The following is an 18785-nucleotide window of genomic DNA, read 5'->3' as shown; positions in this document are numbered from 1 at the left end:
GGGCAGTATGTCATTTGATTTGAGTTCCTGTGGCCGCCTGAGAATTTAAAAGCAACTTTCTTGTAGCTACTTTATGGTTTCTTTGTGTCAATTATGATAGAAAAGGATCTTTGGATGCAGTTGTTGCCATTGTAGGCCTCTGACCAGGTTGTCTAACTGCTTAAAAGTGATTTTTAGTTCTTGATATGACACCTTAATGTATGTTTAATTCTTGTATAATCTCCATTGTCTAGTGTCTACCAATTAACTTGCATTTTTACTATTCACTTAAATGATGTCCATGAGTCATAAAAATCATATTACCATTAAACAACATTACAGACCCAAATTTCAACATCTATTAATTGTACGACATATTGTTAGTTGCCTAATTTGCATTTCATATGCTATGCCAAATCTATGTTGTGTTAATTTGCAAAGGTTTTTGAATATAAATGGACTCAGTTGCATGAAATCTAGATGAAAGGAATCTATTATGAAGATCTTAACTCTTGTATTAAAAAAAAAGATTGATTGAGGAATAGATAAATTTAAGAGCATAAATTTATTACCCAATCGAAGAGACATTGGCAAACTGATCATCTGAACACATTCTAAAAATGATAATTCTTTGAATAAACACATGTGAATATAATAACAGCTATATATTTTAGCTTTTTTTTTTTTTTTTTTTTTTTTTTTACTATAGGGAAAGATCATTTTCTATTTTGAAACAAATTAAATTAGCTGCAATAATTGTTAGAACAATCTAAATTGAGTAACTTAAGCATACTGCTCGTAGAATCTGATACATTAGGAGTAAAGTGAAATTACATACAGATTTTTGGAAAGTAAGTAATAAAGAAAAAGTATATCATATTTTTTAATGTAGTTATGATTTCGTATAAGTCTATTACAAATATGTATTCTGCTATCTTCTGATACTGGCACTGCATGGATGAATCCCATGTTTTCATATATTAGGCGGGAGGTTTGAAAATCATCAAAAAAGCCCCAAAAGGATGTTCTCATTGCATACTCATAAACCGCTTGCAATGGGATCCGACTCCACTGTGGTGGAGTTTTAAAATTTGAATTCTCTCAGCATTTCTTGCTGAAATGGTAACTCAGCAGCACCACTCCCAGGCATTGGGAGACAGACCGCACAGGGTGAAGAAGCCTATCGAAAAACTGCAGTTCTGGCCATCATGCTATCCCACTCGGATGGCCATGACTATCCATAACAGCGGCTGCCCTTCTGGCAACAGGAAACAGGTTCATGTTATTGTGCCCCAGAGCCATTACTGTTACTAAGACAGTGTATGCATTTGTATGAGTGAAATTATAAACTACCTTTATTATATTATAAATATTGAATTAAATAAAAATGTTAAAAGATGATATATTCAAAATTAAATTTATTTTTCAGTTGAAGTTATCTGATTAATTACGTGTTTAATTTAATTATTGCTCAGTTCAGTGTGATTAAGATGGTAAATTGTTTTAGTCTAGGGCACTTATTAAGATGGTCCTGACTGTTAGAACAAAAGGACAAAATATTATTTTACCATATACTGCACTTTTGTGAAATAAAACTGCACCGAAAAATTCTCCATTAAAAACTGTTGTGTAATTTCAGTTACATACAGTATCTGTTGATATTAAACTTTGCATAATAGTCAGATATTGTAATATTTTTATTGTGTGCTGTTATTGTAATTACACAATAGTACTTGAATTCAAAATGAAATTGTATGTTTAAATAATTTGTATAAACCTTTGAACTATTGGTTGAAATAATAATTTCATTAACTGCATTTTTAGTTGCTTGTATTTTTAACTGACTTGGGGGAAAAAAAACTGTTGCCTATTAAGAAGCAGCTAAAATGCAGGTATTTCATCATGTTTTATAAATAGTCCTCCATCTGACTATATAATTGATGTAAGTTTTGTATTTTAACTTCTAACAAATGAAATGTTTTTAATGATTGATGTGTTATACTACTGTTACCTGAATTTCAATTAGCAAAATTGGTTTGTTAAAATAATAATAACACATTGCAATACTTTTTAATTATCTGCACCCCCTATTTCAACTTTTGGTAGAATGGTCCAGTTTTGGCACAATAAACAGTAAAAGTCCAACTATCTGGCATTCAGTTAACAAGAAAGCTCAAATAGCTAGAATATTTAGAAGTTAAGAAAGTTTTCTTCAACCCCCCCCCCAAAAAAAAAAAAAAATTAGTAAAGGAGAAATTTGTAATGCTATTATAGAGCTGTTTATACTATTAACACATATACATTGTTTCCAAACAGTGTGATTTAGTGTCAGTCATGGATAAACATGATGCTGAATACAGTCATAAGAAGTTTATTTTAGTGTAATGTGAATTTGATTAATTCTCGATAAGCTAGTTTATAACAGATTGATTGTTTTTATGATTTTAGAACAAATTTTTCTCACTGATATGGCTTTTCTAATGTGAATTCCCTTTTTCATACACTCGTATCTAGAATTTTCAATGTAAGCAAAATTTAGCATTTCATAAACTTTACTGTATATATGTGTGTGGCAAATAAATAATCTGTGGATGCATGTTATTTACATGTTTCATATTGAATGGTAATTTCATTAAACAGCATCAACCAGCTGTTAAAAATGTAAGTAATGACTATATAGATTTTTTTTTCACACAAAATTTCTTGTTTCTTATAAAATATTTCTTGTACTCTGGCGTCCAAAAATTCATGCAATGCAAATTAGCACTTTTTGGAAGCATAGTTGAATTTGAGTGCCTAAAAATTGTTGTGGTTGTAAATGACAGTATGAAAATATATTTTAAAGCCAATTACTATTAACTATATGAATATCTGCTAATTAGGCAGTATTTGAACCTGACTGAAAGCATTAACCTCAATGATAGCATTCTGAAGGGTTAGAGGAAGTTGGTTCATTTAAATTTTGATACAAAGTGGATATAGCTTTTGCAAGTTAATTTTTGATGATATTGATGATAGTATTCTTGTTTCTATAGCTGAAAGAACATGAATGGCAGATAGGGAATGCTGGCCTGCTTTAAGATGTATTGAAGCAGGATAGTGAATCAAAGAAGTCATTCTTTTCTTAGGCATTGATCATTCGGTAATTTCTTGAATGTAGAAACAACTCTAAACAAGTCAAATAATTGTCTGGTGACCTCTGTCGTGTCGACTGATGCTTACAAACCTTTTTGAAGGTTGGTATATTGCTGTAGTAGCCAAATGAAATCAACGAGTGATTTTCACATCTGTTATCCATAATTCCAGCATCACTTTGTAATGACAATATTTGCTACTACTGTGTGCTGAAGGCATCACATGAAAGGGAAATTATGCCCAAAGAAACAAGATTAAAACCGTGTTGTCAACATTTTGATTGGATTGTCTCAGATTGATGCAATGAATGAGTTTACAAAGGAGTCCAGATTTGCCGTGGAATCAGATGATGAGTGTGTAAGGATCTGCAGAGAACAAGGTATATGGAATCAGACCCAAAACATCATTGAACATTTAATGCACATTCAAAAGTGGCAATTCATCATCACACATTCATCATGCATTTAGAGGTGGCAGCATCATGGTGTGGGCTGGAATTTCAATGATATATTGCACCTAATAACACATATTTATGAGAAGGCTTCATGATGGCTACTTGGTGTCAGGAGCAAGTCCTACATTATAAAATTTTATGTTGCAGCAGATGGTCCTGATTTCTTCTTTTTGGATAATTATACGTCTTCCAATTGGGCCAACATTGTTAACAAGTAGCTGCTGTACTCTTGCTACCTTAATCCTATTGAAAATCTTTGGGATGGCTTTGCGTGTGTTGCCTTTGCACATTTTACTCGGATAGTTGGAAACTATCCAAATGGAGAATGGCCATCATTTGCATCTTCAGCTATTAATCACCTCACTGAAAGCATAGGCAGTTGCTGTATGTGGAGGTCCAAAGTTTTCACATACTGTATTAATCTAAGTTTTGTTTGTTTGTTTTTTATCTTTAAAAATCAGTTTCTTAATGATCTAAATATGTCATCATTATACAGAGGCTGTTCACACATTTTTTAGACGATGTATATTGTATTCACAAAACTAAATTACATAAAATTCTTGTGTTTTAAATGTTCTATTTGACATCCCTTATTCTGAACTAGCTTTCGGCACTGCAATTTCCAGGATAATAATGCCTTTTGAAGTGGCAGAAGAGGTATTCTATCCCATTCCTCCCGAACAGCTTTCCTGTTAGGGTTTTGGGTTTAGGGTCCTGTTAGGGTTTTGGGACAACGTTTGGATAATGCAGTTTTTAAAAGTCCGAAAGCACAAAAATCCATACGTGACACATAGGGAGATTTAGTAGGGATATCAGTGAAGGGTATAATACCAGTTTTTTGTTCAATTTCTTTTAGGAAATTTACAGTGGATTTCGATGTGTGACTGCTAGCTTTGTCCTGATGGAGTCTCGCAGATTGATGGCACTGTGGGTAAAGCGATGCTCTTTCATTCAGAAAAATTGGTGATAAAATATGTTCCTGATAGTATTTGGAGTTAATCTTGACATTTTTTTGCAATTTCTTTATTTTTAATTTGCCATTATAAGAAAAACCAGCAACAATCATGAATCCCTTAGAAAAACTTTCTTTCGATTCTTTGAACCATGTACTTAAATTTTTTGTTATAGGAAATTAGATGGAATCAAAAGGTTTGTTCATTATATCCAAAGGTTTGCTGTAAGCCGGGTTCACTAAAATGGGGATTGACTGTATATAATTTAGTGTGATATAGTTTTGTTGCTGTTTTTATTGACATTTTAATAATTATTGAGACACTTCTCTCATTTTCAGAATTGTTTAAGAAGAATATATTATGTTGAATTGGAACATTAGTAGGATTGCCAATTAATATAAAATTTTCATGAATGACTGATATTGTGAAATTTATCTTTTAGGTTGAAGATCAGTGCTTTTATGCCCATAGGGTTATTTTAGCTGGCACCATACCATACTTTCATGCTATGTTTACCCATGATATGGTTGAAAGTACAAAGAATGAAATAACTATCAAAGAAATAGATCCTGAGTATGTAATAACATTTTTAACTGTGCTTTCTTATTATATATCAATAATGTAAGCATACAAATTCTAAAATAAAAATTTTAAATCATTGAGCTCTTTTAAAATGTATGATTGTTTTAAAATGCCAATTTTTTGTCCATATAATGAAATAAATTGATGTTTTATATTCTTCTCTATTTAAATCTACTTGGTAAATGGTCACCATAGTAGGTGTGCAAAATAGCAGTGTTATAAAATGTGAAGCACTCATGATATCATTGCTTTTGCATTGTATGTAAGGAAGAATACTGATGTTTTCATGCCAGTTTCAGTTTATAAAATACAGTGGTCTGTATCTATCATGGTGTACATTTTGTTTGGACATGAAAGATTTTATTTTGTATATGATATTTGTTTGGAATATGACTTAAGTTCAGTGAGTTGTATAGGTTTTATATGATATATGTTAAAATATTCATTTTTTTTAATTAAATAGGTTTTTAGGTAGGTTTTTTAATTGGCTGCCATAAATTTTTATTTCTTTTTAAACAATTATATCTAATTTATACTGTTAAATTTGAAAACAAGTAAAATTTTATGTAATCCTATATTCACTTAGGAAATGGAGAAAAATAAATTTCTCGGATAAGACTTGGGGGGGGGAAGAGGAAATTAAATTTGCTTATAAATACAGGGAGGCTGAACTGATATAGTATGCATTGTAAAATTTGTTCTGAAATTATAGAGAAATTTACTATTTTTTAATAGCACTAAGTATGATAAAAAGTGTTTTTGAAGATTTTAGCTGTCCTAAACATTATTCTTGAAAGCACGTTCCATGTACTCTTTGCCATAAATATGATTTTTGGTACTATTCCGTTTTGAGTACCGTAAAAAATTGCAGTGAAAAACAATGCGCAAAAGCACCAAATCTAGCAAACATGCCCATTTAACAGCAAGCCAAATCTAGCGTACGTGCTAAGTTCAAATTGCGTAAGTTTAGATAGTTCTATATTTATTAAGATGCCATTGAAATACTAGTTCTGTTTTTAAATCCTTTTTTGATATCCTATGAATTTAACAATTTGGGAATTGCCCATGACGAAAAGTCTGCAATCCATGTACACATCGACCTATTTTCACTTTAAAAAAAAATCCCAGAATTGCACAAAAATGGTACTACACACACCGTTGACTTTATCTATGTACACATCGCCCTATTTTCACTTAAAAAGTAAAAGAAAATTGACAAAAATTAAATTGTTTTTACCATTATAAAAAGCGCCAAACAAATAAATGGGCGATTCTGCACTTTACCGAGAATTTTTGCAAAGAAAAGGCATCATTCATTATAGAAAATTATGTTTGAATAACCAACGAGATGAAATTATGCTTTAGCGATAAGTCGGTAGCGAAATAGCGATGCAAGAATTCATTCAGTTATGTTCATTCACTTTTTTTTATATAAATTATAATAATGATCTGAAATAGTTATTTACTCTTATGCTTCCATTCAATTATGTTTAGCCTTTTTTTTTATATAAATTATAATAATAAAAAAGTATTATATGAAATTAACCTTTCATCTAAATTAAAACAATAATCTTTAAATAGTTATTTACTATTATACTTCCTTTCTTGTGTTAGGGTTGCCGCAATTATTTTTGGCAGCACTGGCATCAACAATAGTTTGGCGATTTTTTACGGTCCTCAAAAAGGAATAGTACCTGATTTTTTTAATCCCTTATAAGATATAGTATACAAGATAAAAGACATGAGGTACAAGATATGCCTACTTAATATAATTACAAAACACAATTTAAATTAATTATTATCACATTTTGTTAACTAAAATTAAATATTAAAGAAAAGCTCAAAGATTCATTATTAATTTAGTTGTAAATTATGAGTTTTTAAAACTTTTATTGACTTTTGTGAATGAAACTTTAATACAGTATTTTGCATGACAAAAACAAGCATGCCTAGGCAGCTGTTGACTGTCTGCATATCATAAAGAAATTTATGAAAATTTGAAATCAATTCCTCCCATGTATAAAATACAGTAGTCATAAATGGATGGTTAAAGAGATCAGAAATAGGATTTATTTTTTAATGAGTTATATAGTGTAATTTTAATTATCTGGGTGCATATTGTTTGCGTATGGCATGCCTGTGCATGCACACTCAATGCTACGTATGGAAGTGTGTAAAAAAGGAACATGTGCAAGTTCAGTCACGAAGTTCACGGAGTCACAGTTCTTTCTAATATAGAAATTGTAGATTTATCTGATTGTGAAAAAGTCAAGGAAATAACTGAAGTTGTATGCCAAAGCATTGAAAATGTAAAATTTTTTAAGATGTTGATCAGGAAAACATCAAGGAATGGTTTGATGGCCATTTAACTGAGCCAAGCTTTCAGTGTTTAAATGATGTGGATGATTTCATTTCAAATATCACAAAAACAGAGTGGCAGAGAGGGATGCTGATAATACAAGTGAAGAAAGAACATACTGGCAATACTTTTTTAATTTCAAGTGTAAAATAGTAGTAAAATTACATTTGTTAATGTATTTATTCCATCAATTACACATGGAAATTACATAAATTCAGTTACATTATTTTGTTTTGATTGTCCAGAATAACATTTGCTATCATAATAGGTCTCGCATCTTTATTGGAAAATGCCTTTTGGTATATTTTCTTCAAACGGAAAACTTTGATAATGCATCTTAAATTTTTTATCACACTTTGACCCGTATGCTGCAGTTCTGGAGTGGTATTTTTTTTGGAGGGGGGGGGGAACTCTAACATTTTTGTGCATGTCTTTGGTATCTTGAGAGTGAGCATTGCAGTTGTCTATCAGTAGACCAACTTTTTGTTTCTGTACACTCATTCATTTATCTAAATTTAAATGTCTGAGGTTATCCATGAGTTCTTGTTGAAATCATAATCTATTTCCAGTGATTTAATACTTCTAAAACATCTTGGATGTTTACTCTTTCCTGTAAGTAAATGTTTCAGTGTTTCATTTCCTTTAACTGTAACTGTAACTGTAACTTTGCTGTGCTTGCTTCCAAAACATTCTCTCTCTCTTTTTTTTTTAATGTATAAGATGTATGAGGGAGCCTTGAAAATGCAGAAAAGCTGTAATATTGTGTTATATACATCATAATTTAACTTGAAAGCAGATACAAAATGAAACAAGCTGCCTTCTTTTGCTATAATTGCTTGCTTTCAAATCATTAGCAAGGAGATGTCAGATGGAATGTAGTAGCCTTATTTCTCTAAAAAGTGAGTGCACACTTGTGCTGCCCTATAGAGGCATACTGTTGAGCCCTATAGAGGCTGCCATCACTGTATTTGCCAAGAGGCTGAAAATTTTGTTTAGATGCCACAGCTGTTAATTAACCCCTAATGGTAATTTTGTCTTAACCGCTTCCCTTACACATTTTTTTGAAAAAAATTGCAAGAAATCATCACATTTTTTATTTTATTATTAAATACAAGGAAATGAAACAAAACAAAATATGTAGGTTTTAAGTTGAATTTTTAACAGGTATAAAAGCATTTAGTTTTAATATTAGTTTACTATCCCAAGTTATCTCGGGCAAATAAAAAAATTAAATACCGTATTTGACGACATATAAGACGCACCCTTATTTAGACAGCCACACACAAGGGAAAAAAGTTTCAATAGCGTGGTTTCTTTTAGTTCTCACATTTCGTAAAAGCCAAATAAACAATTATTGAATGCAATTACCTTCACGTATAAGACAAAGATAACTTTTTGAGACCAAATTTAGGAAAAAAAATGCGTCTTATATGCCGTCAAATATGGTATTAATCATTGTATGAGAGTTTGTGAAACAAGGGACAACACAAAGTGATACCTGACATATATCTCACATATACCTGACTGATATCTGGTCTCTTTTCTTACTTTCTTACCTCTGGAATCTCTTTTATGGGAGCACAGAGAACACTGTCTCATTGGATTTGATTTTTTTTTTTCAGTAGCAAGAATAACATCTGGAAAATGCCTTGAGGTTATAATCACTATCGGAAAAATCATCGCTTTCGCTATCTTGCATCATCGCCATTATTTTACTTTTTTCAAGGCAATTATCATTCTTTATACATTACTAATCCACAAGCCAACGTATACTAGACAATATGGAAAACACGTGACCATTCCCGCCAAAAGAACCGGGAAACCAACAAAACTTGGCGAACTACCAATAAAAGCTGAATATTTCCTTTCATTTCCTCCAGGCCAAATAAAACTGTGATAAAACAAATCATATTGACAAATTCTGCTTTGCCCGAGTTTTCTCGGGATAATAATTAACTGCAATATATACGAATTTGGGATAATCAGGCAAGCGGTTAAACATCTACTTCAGGCTGGATGTCAGGTGTGCTCAAGTAGTTTCATAGCAAACTGAAAAAGAATTGAAACTTGCTGTGCCACTGCTAAATCTACTGTTATCTCAGGAACATGTCCGCATCCTGTTTTCAGCTTGTCTTCTTCTTAGAGGTGCTCACAGGGGTCCTGTACCATGGGTTTTCCTGGTATCTGCTGATAAGAGAATGGCATCTTTCTTCGGTGAACATCAATGGAAACATGTAGGGTCTTTTTCTCTGTGGTGATTTAAATAGCAGTTCATCTGCTACCCAAGCTAAGTACTGTTTCATATGTTTTTTAGCTGTACTGAGCCATCAATTAACAGTAATGATGCCTTGGGGAGATTTTATTATTATTTTTAAGAATGAGAAATTCACCTTGTGTGTTTTAGAGTTAAATTTATCTAATCTTTTATCTGTGTTTTAAGTTTCCTTTCTAGATTAACGTTAAGATAATTATGATAGTTTGCAAGTTTGTTGTTATATTTTATGTTGAAACATATCTGTTTACTGGGGGCTGGTTATTATTTTTTAAGATGCATTTCGACTGTATAACATAAATAAAAGTTTTATTACTATGTACATAATATTATTCTTGATTTTGTCATTTAAAATTATGTAATTCTTTATTATTATTTAAACCTTATTGATTTAAAAGTAACTTTATTTAACAGTGCATTGGAATTACTGATCAATTTTGCATATAGTGGGAAAGTTCAAATAACCACATCAAATGTCCAGTCTTTACTTGTTGGTTCTTCTTTTCTTCAGCTTAGTAAAGTTAGAGATGCTTGTTGTGAATTTTTAAAGAAAAGGTTTGTGCTTGTTTCTTAATTTTTTCCCCCTAGATCTAGAGTGAGTACTGATAATTTTATCAAGAGTATTTTGGAAAAATAAAATTATATAAATCATGTTTATGTGCCCAAACTGATAATATAAAAAGTATTGCATTAAATATTACTTCTGAATTATTATATTTAATTATTTTTGCAGTATTATAACTTATAGTGCTATAAAAGATATTTTTACAGTATTGTATCTGATTTAGTCTGTAGATGTGATCAATACACAATATTGAATGAAGAAATATTTTAAAAGTAGAATCCATTTCTCATATGTTTATAAGTTGAACCAATGTCTGTATAGAAAGGCAAAAATTATGTACAGGAGTTATTAATTCAATGAGTATGAAATGGGCTAGATACTAGTAGATACTAAATACTTGACTTAATATTAGGCTAAACATTTGGTTATATGGCTAATGAATTTGAGACTTTTATGTAAGATAGTCATTATATTGATTATGTAATATAGTCAAATCTTATGTAAGATAAACATTTAAATTAATGAGCAACTCTTTTATAACATCCTGGATGTATTAGAAATCACTGAATAAATAGTAGTAGAAGTAATTGTAAAAGTGTTAAGAAGATGATCTAGGAAAGAAGATTCAGGAGGAAGGATTGGAATTTTAACTAGTAGTTTGATATCGGTTTTCTGTGTAAAACTTAATTAATTCTATTTGTATAAAAAATTCGGGTGCTTTCTGATTATCTGTAAATTAAATAATGAAGAATCTGCATGAATGTATGTATGTTTCTTGTGCTGCGCAAAACAACGGTACCTAGAGACATCAAATTTTCAGTAAGTTGTCCTGCACTAGAATATTGGGATCTGGAAGCCCAAATTTAGAATTTGTTTTATTACCTGTTTCATTTTTTGTAAGACTTTAAAGAATTTTTGAATGAGAAACTCGGCGATTTCAAAGCGAGCAACCAAAAAAAAAAAAAAAAAAAAAATCCAGCACGAGACTGTGTACCTGAAATTCTAAAGATATGCTCATTTTAAAATGATTTTGTGATATTGCAGTTGAATTGAATTTTATGGTTTATGTGCGAAGAGCATGATATTTAATAAAGAAAGGTAGCACATAAAACATTAAAAAAATGCTTCTTTGAGCGTAATATAAAATCTGAAAGCAGTCAGATTTTTTTTTAAATTCTTTTTAGCCCAGACGGGATATTAATTTCATTTTGGTATTTTGCATTGATTGACTGTAAATGTTGGTTCACTTTTCAAATTTTTGCCACCAAATATTAGAGCCCTGTGTTATATTTAAAGAAATTAAATAATGAAGAATCTGCATAAATGTATATGTATATCAGGGGTGGCCAAAGTGCTGCTCGAGAGCCTGATACAACTCTCGCAGGCAATTTGTGCGGCTCGTGCATATAAAATATATGTATGAAATATGGTAAACTAAAACTATTCAGTGTCCAAAAAGAAGTAATTAATTAGTTTAGACTCTTTTTACAAAGTTATCAGAGATTTTATATTTAAAACCTCCTCCACTACTTCTATAATGATGTAAATATGAACTTGTGGCTTTTAGAAAATCTAGATGCGGCTCTCGAACATTCCTGAATTCAGAGTCGTAGCTAGGGTTTTCAGCGCAAATGGGCAACTGAAGATTTCGTGCCCCCTACTGCCTGCCAAGGATGGAAAACATGTAATTCTAAAATGTCGTAACATCAGTTTGGCGCCTCTTTTATTCTGCGCCCGGGGACAGATGCCCCTCTTGCCCCCCTCTAGCTACGCCCCTGCCTGAATTCAAACATGCAGCTCTTACTGACATGAAGTTTGGCCAACCCTGGTATATATGTTTCTTGCATTGTGATTAAACGATGTTACCTAGAGTCATCTTTTGTTGATTTTAAGACTGCCTACGATTCAATAAACAGAAAATATTTAATCGAAGCTATGAGAGAATTAAGCAATACCTGAAAAATTTATAAATTTGGTTGCCATTACTCTTACTGAGACAAAACTTAGGGTTAAAATCCAGAATAATTTTTCTGAGCCTATTGTGCTTTCAAATGGGGTCAGACATGGTGATGCACTGACCTGCTTGCTTTTTAACCTTGCCCTCCAAAAACTCATAAAAGACTCCAACATTAGTACTCGTGGAACTATCTTTAACAAGCCTGTTCAGATTTTTGCTTTTGGTGATGATTTCGACATAGTCGCATGCACTTCCGAGTCACTTAGAGAGGCTTTTACATCTGTAGAGGCTGCATCTAGCAATCAACCAAAATAAAACTAAAATGCATGCCATGTGGTAATAACAGCAGCTCCTATTTTAAAATTGGAAATTACAAATTTGAAACTGTTAGCAAATTTAAATATTTAAGATCAGAAGTTAATATTCTCAATTAACTTTATTTAATGCCTTTATTTATTTAACTTTATTTAATGATTTAATGCCTGAGATCTGTAGTAGAGTCACAAATGCTAACTGATGTTTTTTTGGTCTAAAAAATACTTGAAGTCTAACTTCACTAGCAGAAAAACAAAGATTTTAATTTACAAAAGCTTAATCAGACCCATTCTTACATACTCTGCTGAGATCTGGGCAATGACAGAAAAAGCTAAAAGTATCATTTCTGTCTTTGAAAGAAAAAATTTGAGAAGTATTTTTGGTGGCATAAAATGTAACACTATCTGGAGAAGAAAAACTATATAAATCTTTTAAAGAAATAGATATAGTAAAAAAAGAAATAGATATAGTAAGGATTCAGAGGATTAAATGGGCAGGAAACCTGTGCAGAATGGATGAAAATCGAGTAACTAAAAAGATCTTCTCGACCAGATTATTCGGCATCCAGAAAAGAGGGAGACCTAAACTTAGGTGGCTTGACTGTTTGGAAACAGACTTTAGAATTTTAAAAATAACCAATTGAATGGCCATGGCCAGGGATAGAAGAGCTTGGAATTCGATTCTGAGGGAGGCAAGGGCCCATCCTGGGCTGTCTGGCCATTGAAGAAGAAGACCTATAGCCATCAAATTTTGAGTAGCATAATCATCCACTGAATATGGGCATCTGGAAGCCCAAATTTGAAATTTGAAAATTTGTTTTATTACTGATTTCATATTTTGTAACACTTTAATTTTTTTTAATTAACAAACTTAACGATTTCAAAGTGAGCAATGCCAACATTGTATGGAAAAAAAATTTATCTCCAGCGCGTAAGACTGTGTATCGAAAATTCTAAAGATATGCGCATTTTAAAATTATTTTGTGATATTGCTGTTGAATTAAATTTTATCGTTTAAGTGCGAAAAACATGATATTTAATAAATAAAGGTAGTGCACAAAATGTTATAAAAACGCCCCTTTGGGTGTAATGTAAAATCTAAAAGCTTTCAGACATTATTTTTTTTTTTTTTTGGTTCTCTCTCTCTCTCTCTCCTTTTTTTTTCCTGTGCGCAGTGTACATTGGTAAAGCTGTTGTAAAGCTCAAGATCAAAATATTTAAAATGCTGAATGTGACCAGACTATTGAGCTCAGATAAAAGAATTAATGAAGCATTTTAGTCAGAGAATATAAATGAATGTATCCCTGTTGAGTATTACGAGGGCCATCCAGGAAGTAGATTACGTTTCCGTCTGTGTCCGCTAGGGGCGGGGCTAGCGCGGCCATCTTGGGGTCAGAGCGTTGCGCAGCTCAGTCTGCATCTAGCCGTGCTATTGAGAGGTTCGTGCTGTGCTCCGTTCAGATACTGTGACGGTTTGAAATGTCTGCGTTAATTGAAAATCCCGCGAGCTGCGAGGTGCGCTCAGTAATAAGGTTTCTGACTGCAAAAAACTGTAAACCGATAGAAATCTATCGGCAGCTTCGTGAAGTGTATGGGGACAACATTATCACTGAAGGTGGAGTGCGTCAGTGGGTCATAAGATTTCAAAATGGCCGAACCAATGCTCACGACGAAGATCGAAGTGGGAGACCCAGCATAGTGACCGCCGAACTTCTCGAAAAAGTCGATGCTAAAGTCCGTGAAAATCGAAATTTCACAATAACGGAACTTTCTTTGAGTTTTCCACAAATTTCGCGAAGTTTGTTGCACGAAATCATCAGCGAAAAGCTTGGTTACCACAAGTTTTGTGCAAGATGGATTCCAAAAATCTTGACAGAGGACCACAAAAATCAGCGAATGGCTGCAGCGTTGAACTTTTTGGACGCTTACCATAAGGATGGTGACTCTTTACTCGATCGCATCGTTACTGGTGACGAAACATGGGTGAAACATGTGAACTGTGAAACGAAATTGCAATCAATGCAGTGGGGGCACACAAGTTCTCCCCAAAAACCCAAGAAATGCATGCAAACAATGTCGGCAAGGAAGATGATGGCGACTGTTTTTTGGGACAGAAAAGGTGTAATTTTGGTGGACTTCCTGGAAAGAGGCACTACAATAAACTCTCAAAGGTATTGCCAAACTCTCCAAAAACTCAGAAGAGCAATTCAAAACAAGCGCAGAGGAATGTTGAGCTCTAAGATCTTGTTGATTCACGACAACGCCCGGCCCCACACGGCAAATGTCACTCGTAAAGTTCTTGAATCTTTTAAGTGGGAGTTGTTTCCTCATCCGCCGTACAGTCCCGACCTGGCACCGAGCGACTTCCACCTATTCCCAGCAATGAAGAAGTGGCTGGCTATGCAGCGTTTTGATGACGACGCACAGCTGCAAGAAGAGGTAACGAAGTGGTTGAAGGCGCAGGCGGCCGAATTTTTCGACGAAGGAATTTCCAAGCTCGTACATCGCTACGATAAATGCCTTAATTTGTATGGTGACTATGTAGAAAAGTAGTATTTGAGTGTGGCTTTCATCTGTATATAATAAAATTTGTTTCCTATACTTTATTTTTTTATTCCAAAACGTAATCTACTTTCTGGATAGCCCTCGTATATACAGACATTTGCAATACTTAAAATGATTCTGAAAATAATTGTAAATCTTTTAAATAGTGTAGAGCGTATGTAAATAAGTAAAATTTCAAGGGGACTTTATTCATGAAAACATGTTTATTGAATAATGAAAGAACAGTGAAAACTAAAAGAAGATCACCAAGGCAACACATGATCTCCAAGGCACAGACGATCTTTTTCAACTCTCACGATAATAGCTCTAGCAAATTTATCTGGATCTGCCTGTGGTTGCCATCTAGTTTTGAAAATGTGGCCTAAACATCTGTTGTCATATGAAAATTAAAATTTATCAGTGTGCTGAATCAGCAGTTCTTCCCTTTTCAAAAGTTGTGACTGAATAAAAATGTATCAAAATTTGACCTCATATTTTTTGTTGTGTTTTAAAATGTTCTGAATCATAAGAACATTTTATTTTATCTTTGGAAGCAAGTAAAAGTTAAAATTATCTTTTGTTTGTTTGTAAAGATTTAGAGGTCCTTCTTTGTTTAAGTGGCTACTGTGTGAACCTTTGACGATATCCAAAATTTTCATGTTACGAATTAGGTGACTAAAGATGGTGGATGCTTTAGAAAGAAAGTACCGAATTAGATGTATACTTCTTTTCTAATATGATTATTGGATTTTAAATCCACTAAACACATTTGGCTAAAACTTATTTATTCCTCACTTTTTTATGCACAATGTGCAGAATAAATGAATATCAGATTATATTTAAATATGGCGCTAGACGAAACCTGCTCTTGGAAAATTCTTACGAGTCAACTTGAATTAAATTTTAATAATTTACAAGTTCTTCAATAAGGTCAAAAAAGTGTGAGGCTTTTTACGAAAAGGGGAAAATGTGAATGAATATCTATTAGCTGTTACAACTTATTTCTGCCATTTTTCATTTGAGTTGATAATTTTTGGTGATATTTCTCAGTCTTTACTCATCTAAACTACAATGAATAAAATTTCTTTTGAAACTTCTGAGCTAGTTTGGTTGATAATGTTTAAGTACTCAGGATAAAAATGCTATAAGATAAGGTTATAAAAGACATAGCTAGTTATCAGTTATCTTGGGCCTATTTTTTCTTGAGGAGAGGTTTTTTGCCAAGAAACAAAATAATGAGTTGATGAGTCAAATAGCGATTTCCTGGAGATTGGAAGGATCCCCTTAATCCCATAAGAAAACAGGAAAAGCTAACTAATCATGCAGACAGTTACAGGCTAATAGCCTTGACTAGCATTTCATTCTAGATTATGGAGAGGATTGCCCTGAGTAGACTTAACTATTATCTTGATTGAAACAACTTACTTCCTTTTGAATAGTATGGATTCAGGAGGGGAAACTGCACAAGGGATAATGTTTTATTTTTTTATTCAGAAGGTCAGGGATGCTCAGAATCATAGTCTCACAAACCACTCTGTGGCTGCCTTTCTTGACCTATCTAAGGCTTATAACAGGGTTTGGAAAAACAAACTTCTTTGGGAACTAAATAGCAATTTTAACATCAGGAGGAAGATCATACCTTGGATTGCTGACTTTCTAGGGGCCAGATATATTAGAGTGAAGTTTAGAGACAGTATTTCTGGAATACTCAGACTAAGTCTGGGTATTCTGCAGGGATCTTTGTGTAGGCCCACACTGTTCTTCCTTTCAGTTTCTAAGACTTATAACAGGATTTGGAAAAACAAACTTCTTTGGGAACTAAATGGCAATTTTAATATCAGGAGGAAGATCATACCTTGGATTGCTGACTTTCTAGGGGCCAGATATATTAGAGTGAAGTTTAGAGACAGTATTTCTGGAAGACTCAGACTAAGTCAGGGTATTCTGCAGGGATCTGTGCGTAGGCCCACACTGTTCTTCCTTTCAATTTCTCGAACTAAGGTTTTGACTAAGGCCATTCACTGTATGGGTTTTTGTATGCTGAGGATATAATTATGTGGCACAGCAATTCAAGTCTCATCTCTGCTCAGGAAGATATTAACTCATCCCTCATAGATCTTGAGAATTTTGTTGAGATGCACAAGTTCATTTTCAATTCCTTACAGTCTGTATCCAGTATTTTTACCACCATTAGATATCTATATAACCTGGAACCTGACATCTTTCTACTAGGCAGGAAACTGAATTCTGAAAATCATCCTAAATACGTCGGTCCGAATTATTATTCCAAAATATATATAAAATCCAATATATATATAAATATATATTTTGGATCAGATCCTGGGCCAGGTTCGTACTTATAGTTTGGTTTTAAGAGATAAACAGGAACTCAACATTAAACTCAACTCAACAACAGAACAACAAGTATGTGTCTGGTAGAGACTGGAGTGCAGATACTTGGACCCTGAGAAAAACATACATTGCTCTTATTAGGCATGTCCTGGAATATGTTGTTCTGGTGTATCAGGATGCTTCTGTCAGCAATCTAGATAAACTGAAAAGGGTACAACTGTTGGCTGACAGAACCATTAGTGGGCTCCGCAATTGCTGCCTGAGGGACATTGTCCTTATTGAGGCTGACCTTCAAACCCTCAGACTCTAGAGTAGGCATCTATTGACTGGATACTTTGCTAAGCTCAGCAGTTATGGTGATCAGCACAGGACCTCTAGGTATGTACATAACTGTAACAGCAATTGTCATCTGAAGAGAGAAAGCCCCCCCCCCAGCCATGCTGAAAGGTAGGGATGGCTGCAAAGTGATATTGAATATGTCTCGCTAGCCTGCTGTTTGGAGTTTAGTGATAGAGTTTTCTTTAGGACCAAGAAGTTAGTTCTCGGAAGAAGTTCTTTAGTTCTTATACTAACAAAGGTACTCAACACCCTGATTATCTTATAAAGCTGGCTTTGGAGGCTGTTCACAAAATCCTCAGTGATGTATTGCAGATTTATGCTGATAGTAGCAGGGGTGACAATGGTAACTCGGGTAGTGGAATTTTTATCAGGCAGGGGAATGGAATTAAGATTTCTAGGAGAAACCGTGACTACTGCTCCATTTTTTGGGCAGAACTCATTGCTGTAGAAGAGGCCTTGAGTTATCATGTCAAAGAGGGAGTTGATACTGACATCGAGATTTTGAGCAATAGCCGGAGCTCGCTATAATATTTGCCTGAGTGGTGGAAACTTGGAGGCAGAATTACTTTGAATATTGTCCAACATTTGGGTTGCTTCTGTGCCCATAATAAGATATTTTTTCAATGGGTGCCTTATCATGTGGGGGTTTGTTGTAATGAGATAGCAGATGGATTGGCCAGGGAGGGCAGGCTTAAGGAGTCTCCTGATGGTGGCCATCTTTCTTTCCCAGAAATTTTTTAAAAAGGGCCAAGTTAGAAATCAGCACCTTCTGGAGAAAGGCCCTCATACATGAGTGGTATGTTAGTAACCCCCTGGTGCTGCCCTGACACAGACAAGCTATAGATTTCAACAAAAAAACTCTAGCTAGGCTCTGCACTGGTTATTTGCTTGTTCTACGTTTTGTGTTGAGCATTAAAGTCTATCCCTTCTGCCTGAAATGAAACTTGACCCAAGCCACTCCTGCTCATGTCTTGTCTTGC

At 33.5% G+C, this 18785-nt stretch overlaps 1 protein-coding gene across 1 annotated transcript in view; it reads left to right on the top strand.

Moving 5' to 3' along the window:
* The window catches only part of KLHL18 (Kelch like family member 18), a 66401-nt gene that overhangs the window by 3725 nt on the left and 43891 nt on the right, over positions 1-18785 (top strand). Inside the window, exons 2-3 of the mRNA XM_035365905.2 lie at positions 4964-5094; positions 10149-10289. Coding sequence (XP_035221796.1) covers positions 4964-5094; positions 10149-10289 — 272 coding nt within the window. The remainder of the gene's footprint in view (positions 1-4963; positions 5095-10148; positions 10290-18785) is intronic.

Source organism: Stegodyphus dumicola, chromosome 1 (assembly GCF_044657685.1).
Source record: "Stegodyphus dumicola isolate Sdum_Otavi_A_Nest chromosome 1, ASM4465768v1".
Taxonomy (NCBI): Eukaryota; Metazoa; Arthropoda; class Arachnida; order Araneae; family Eresidae; genus Stegodyphus; species Stegodyphus dumicola.
The sequence above is the reverse complement of the archived record's forward strand: the minus strand, read 5'-3'. Positions and strand labels throughout refer to the sequence as shown.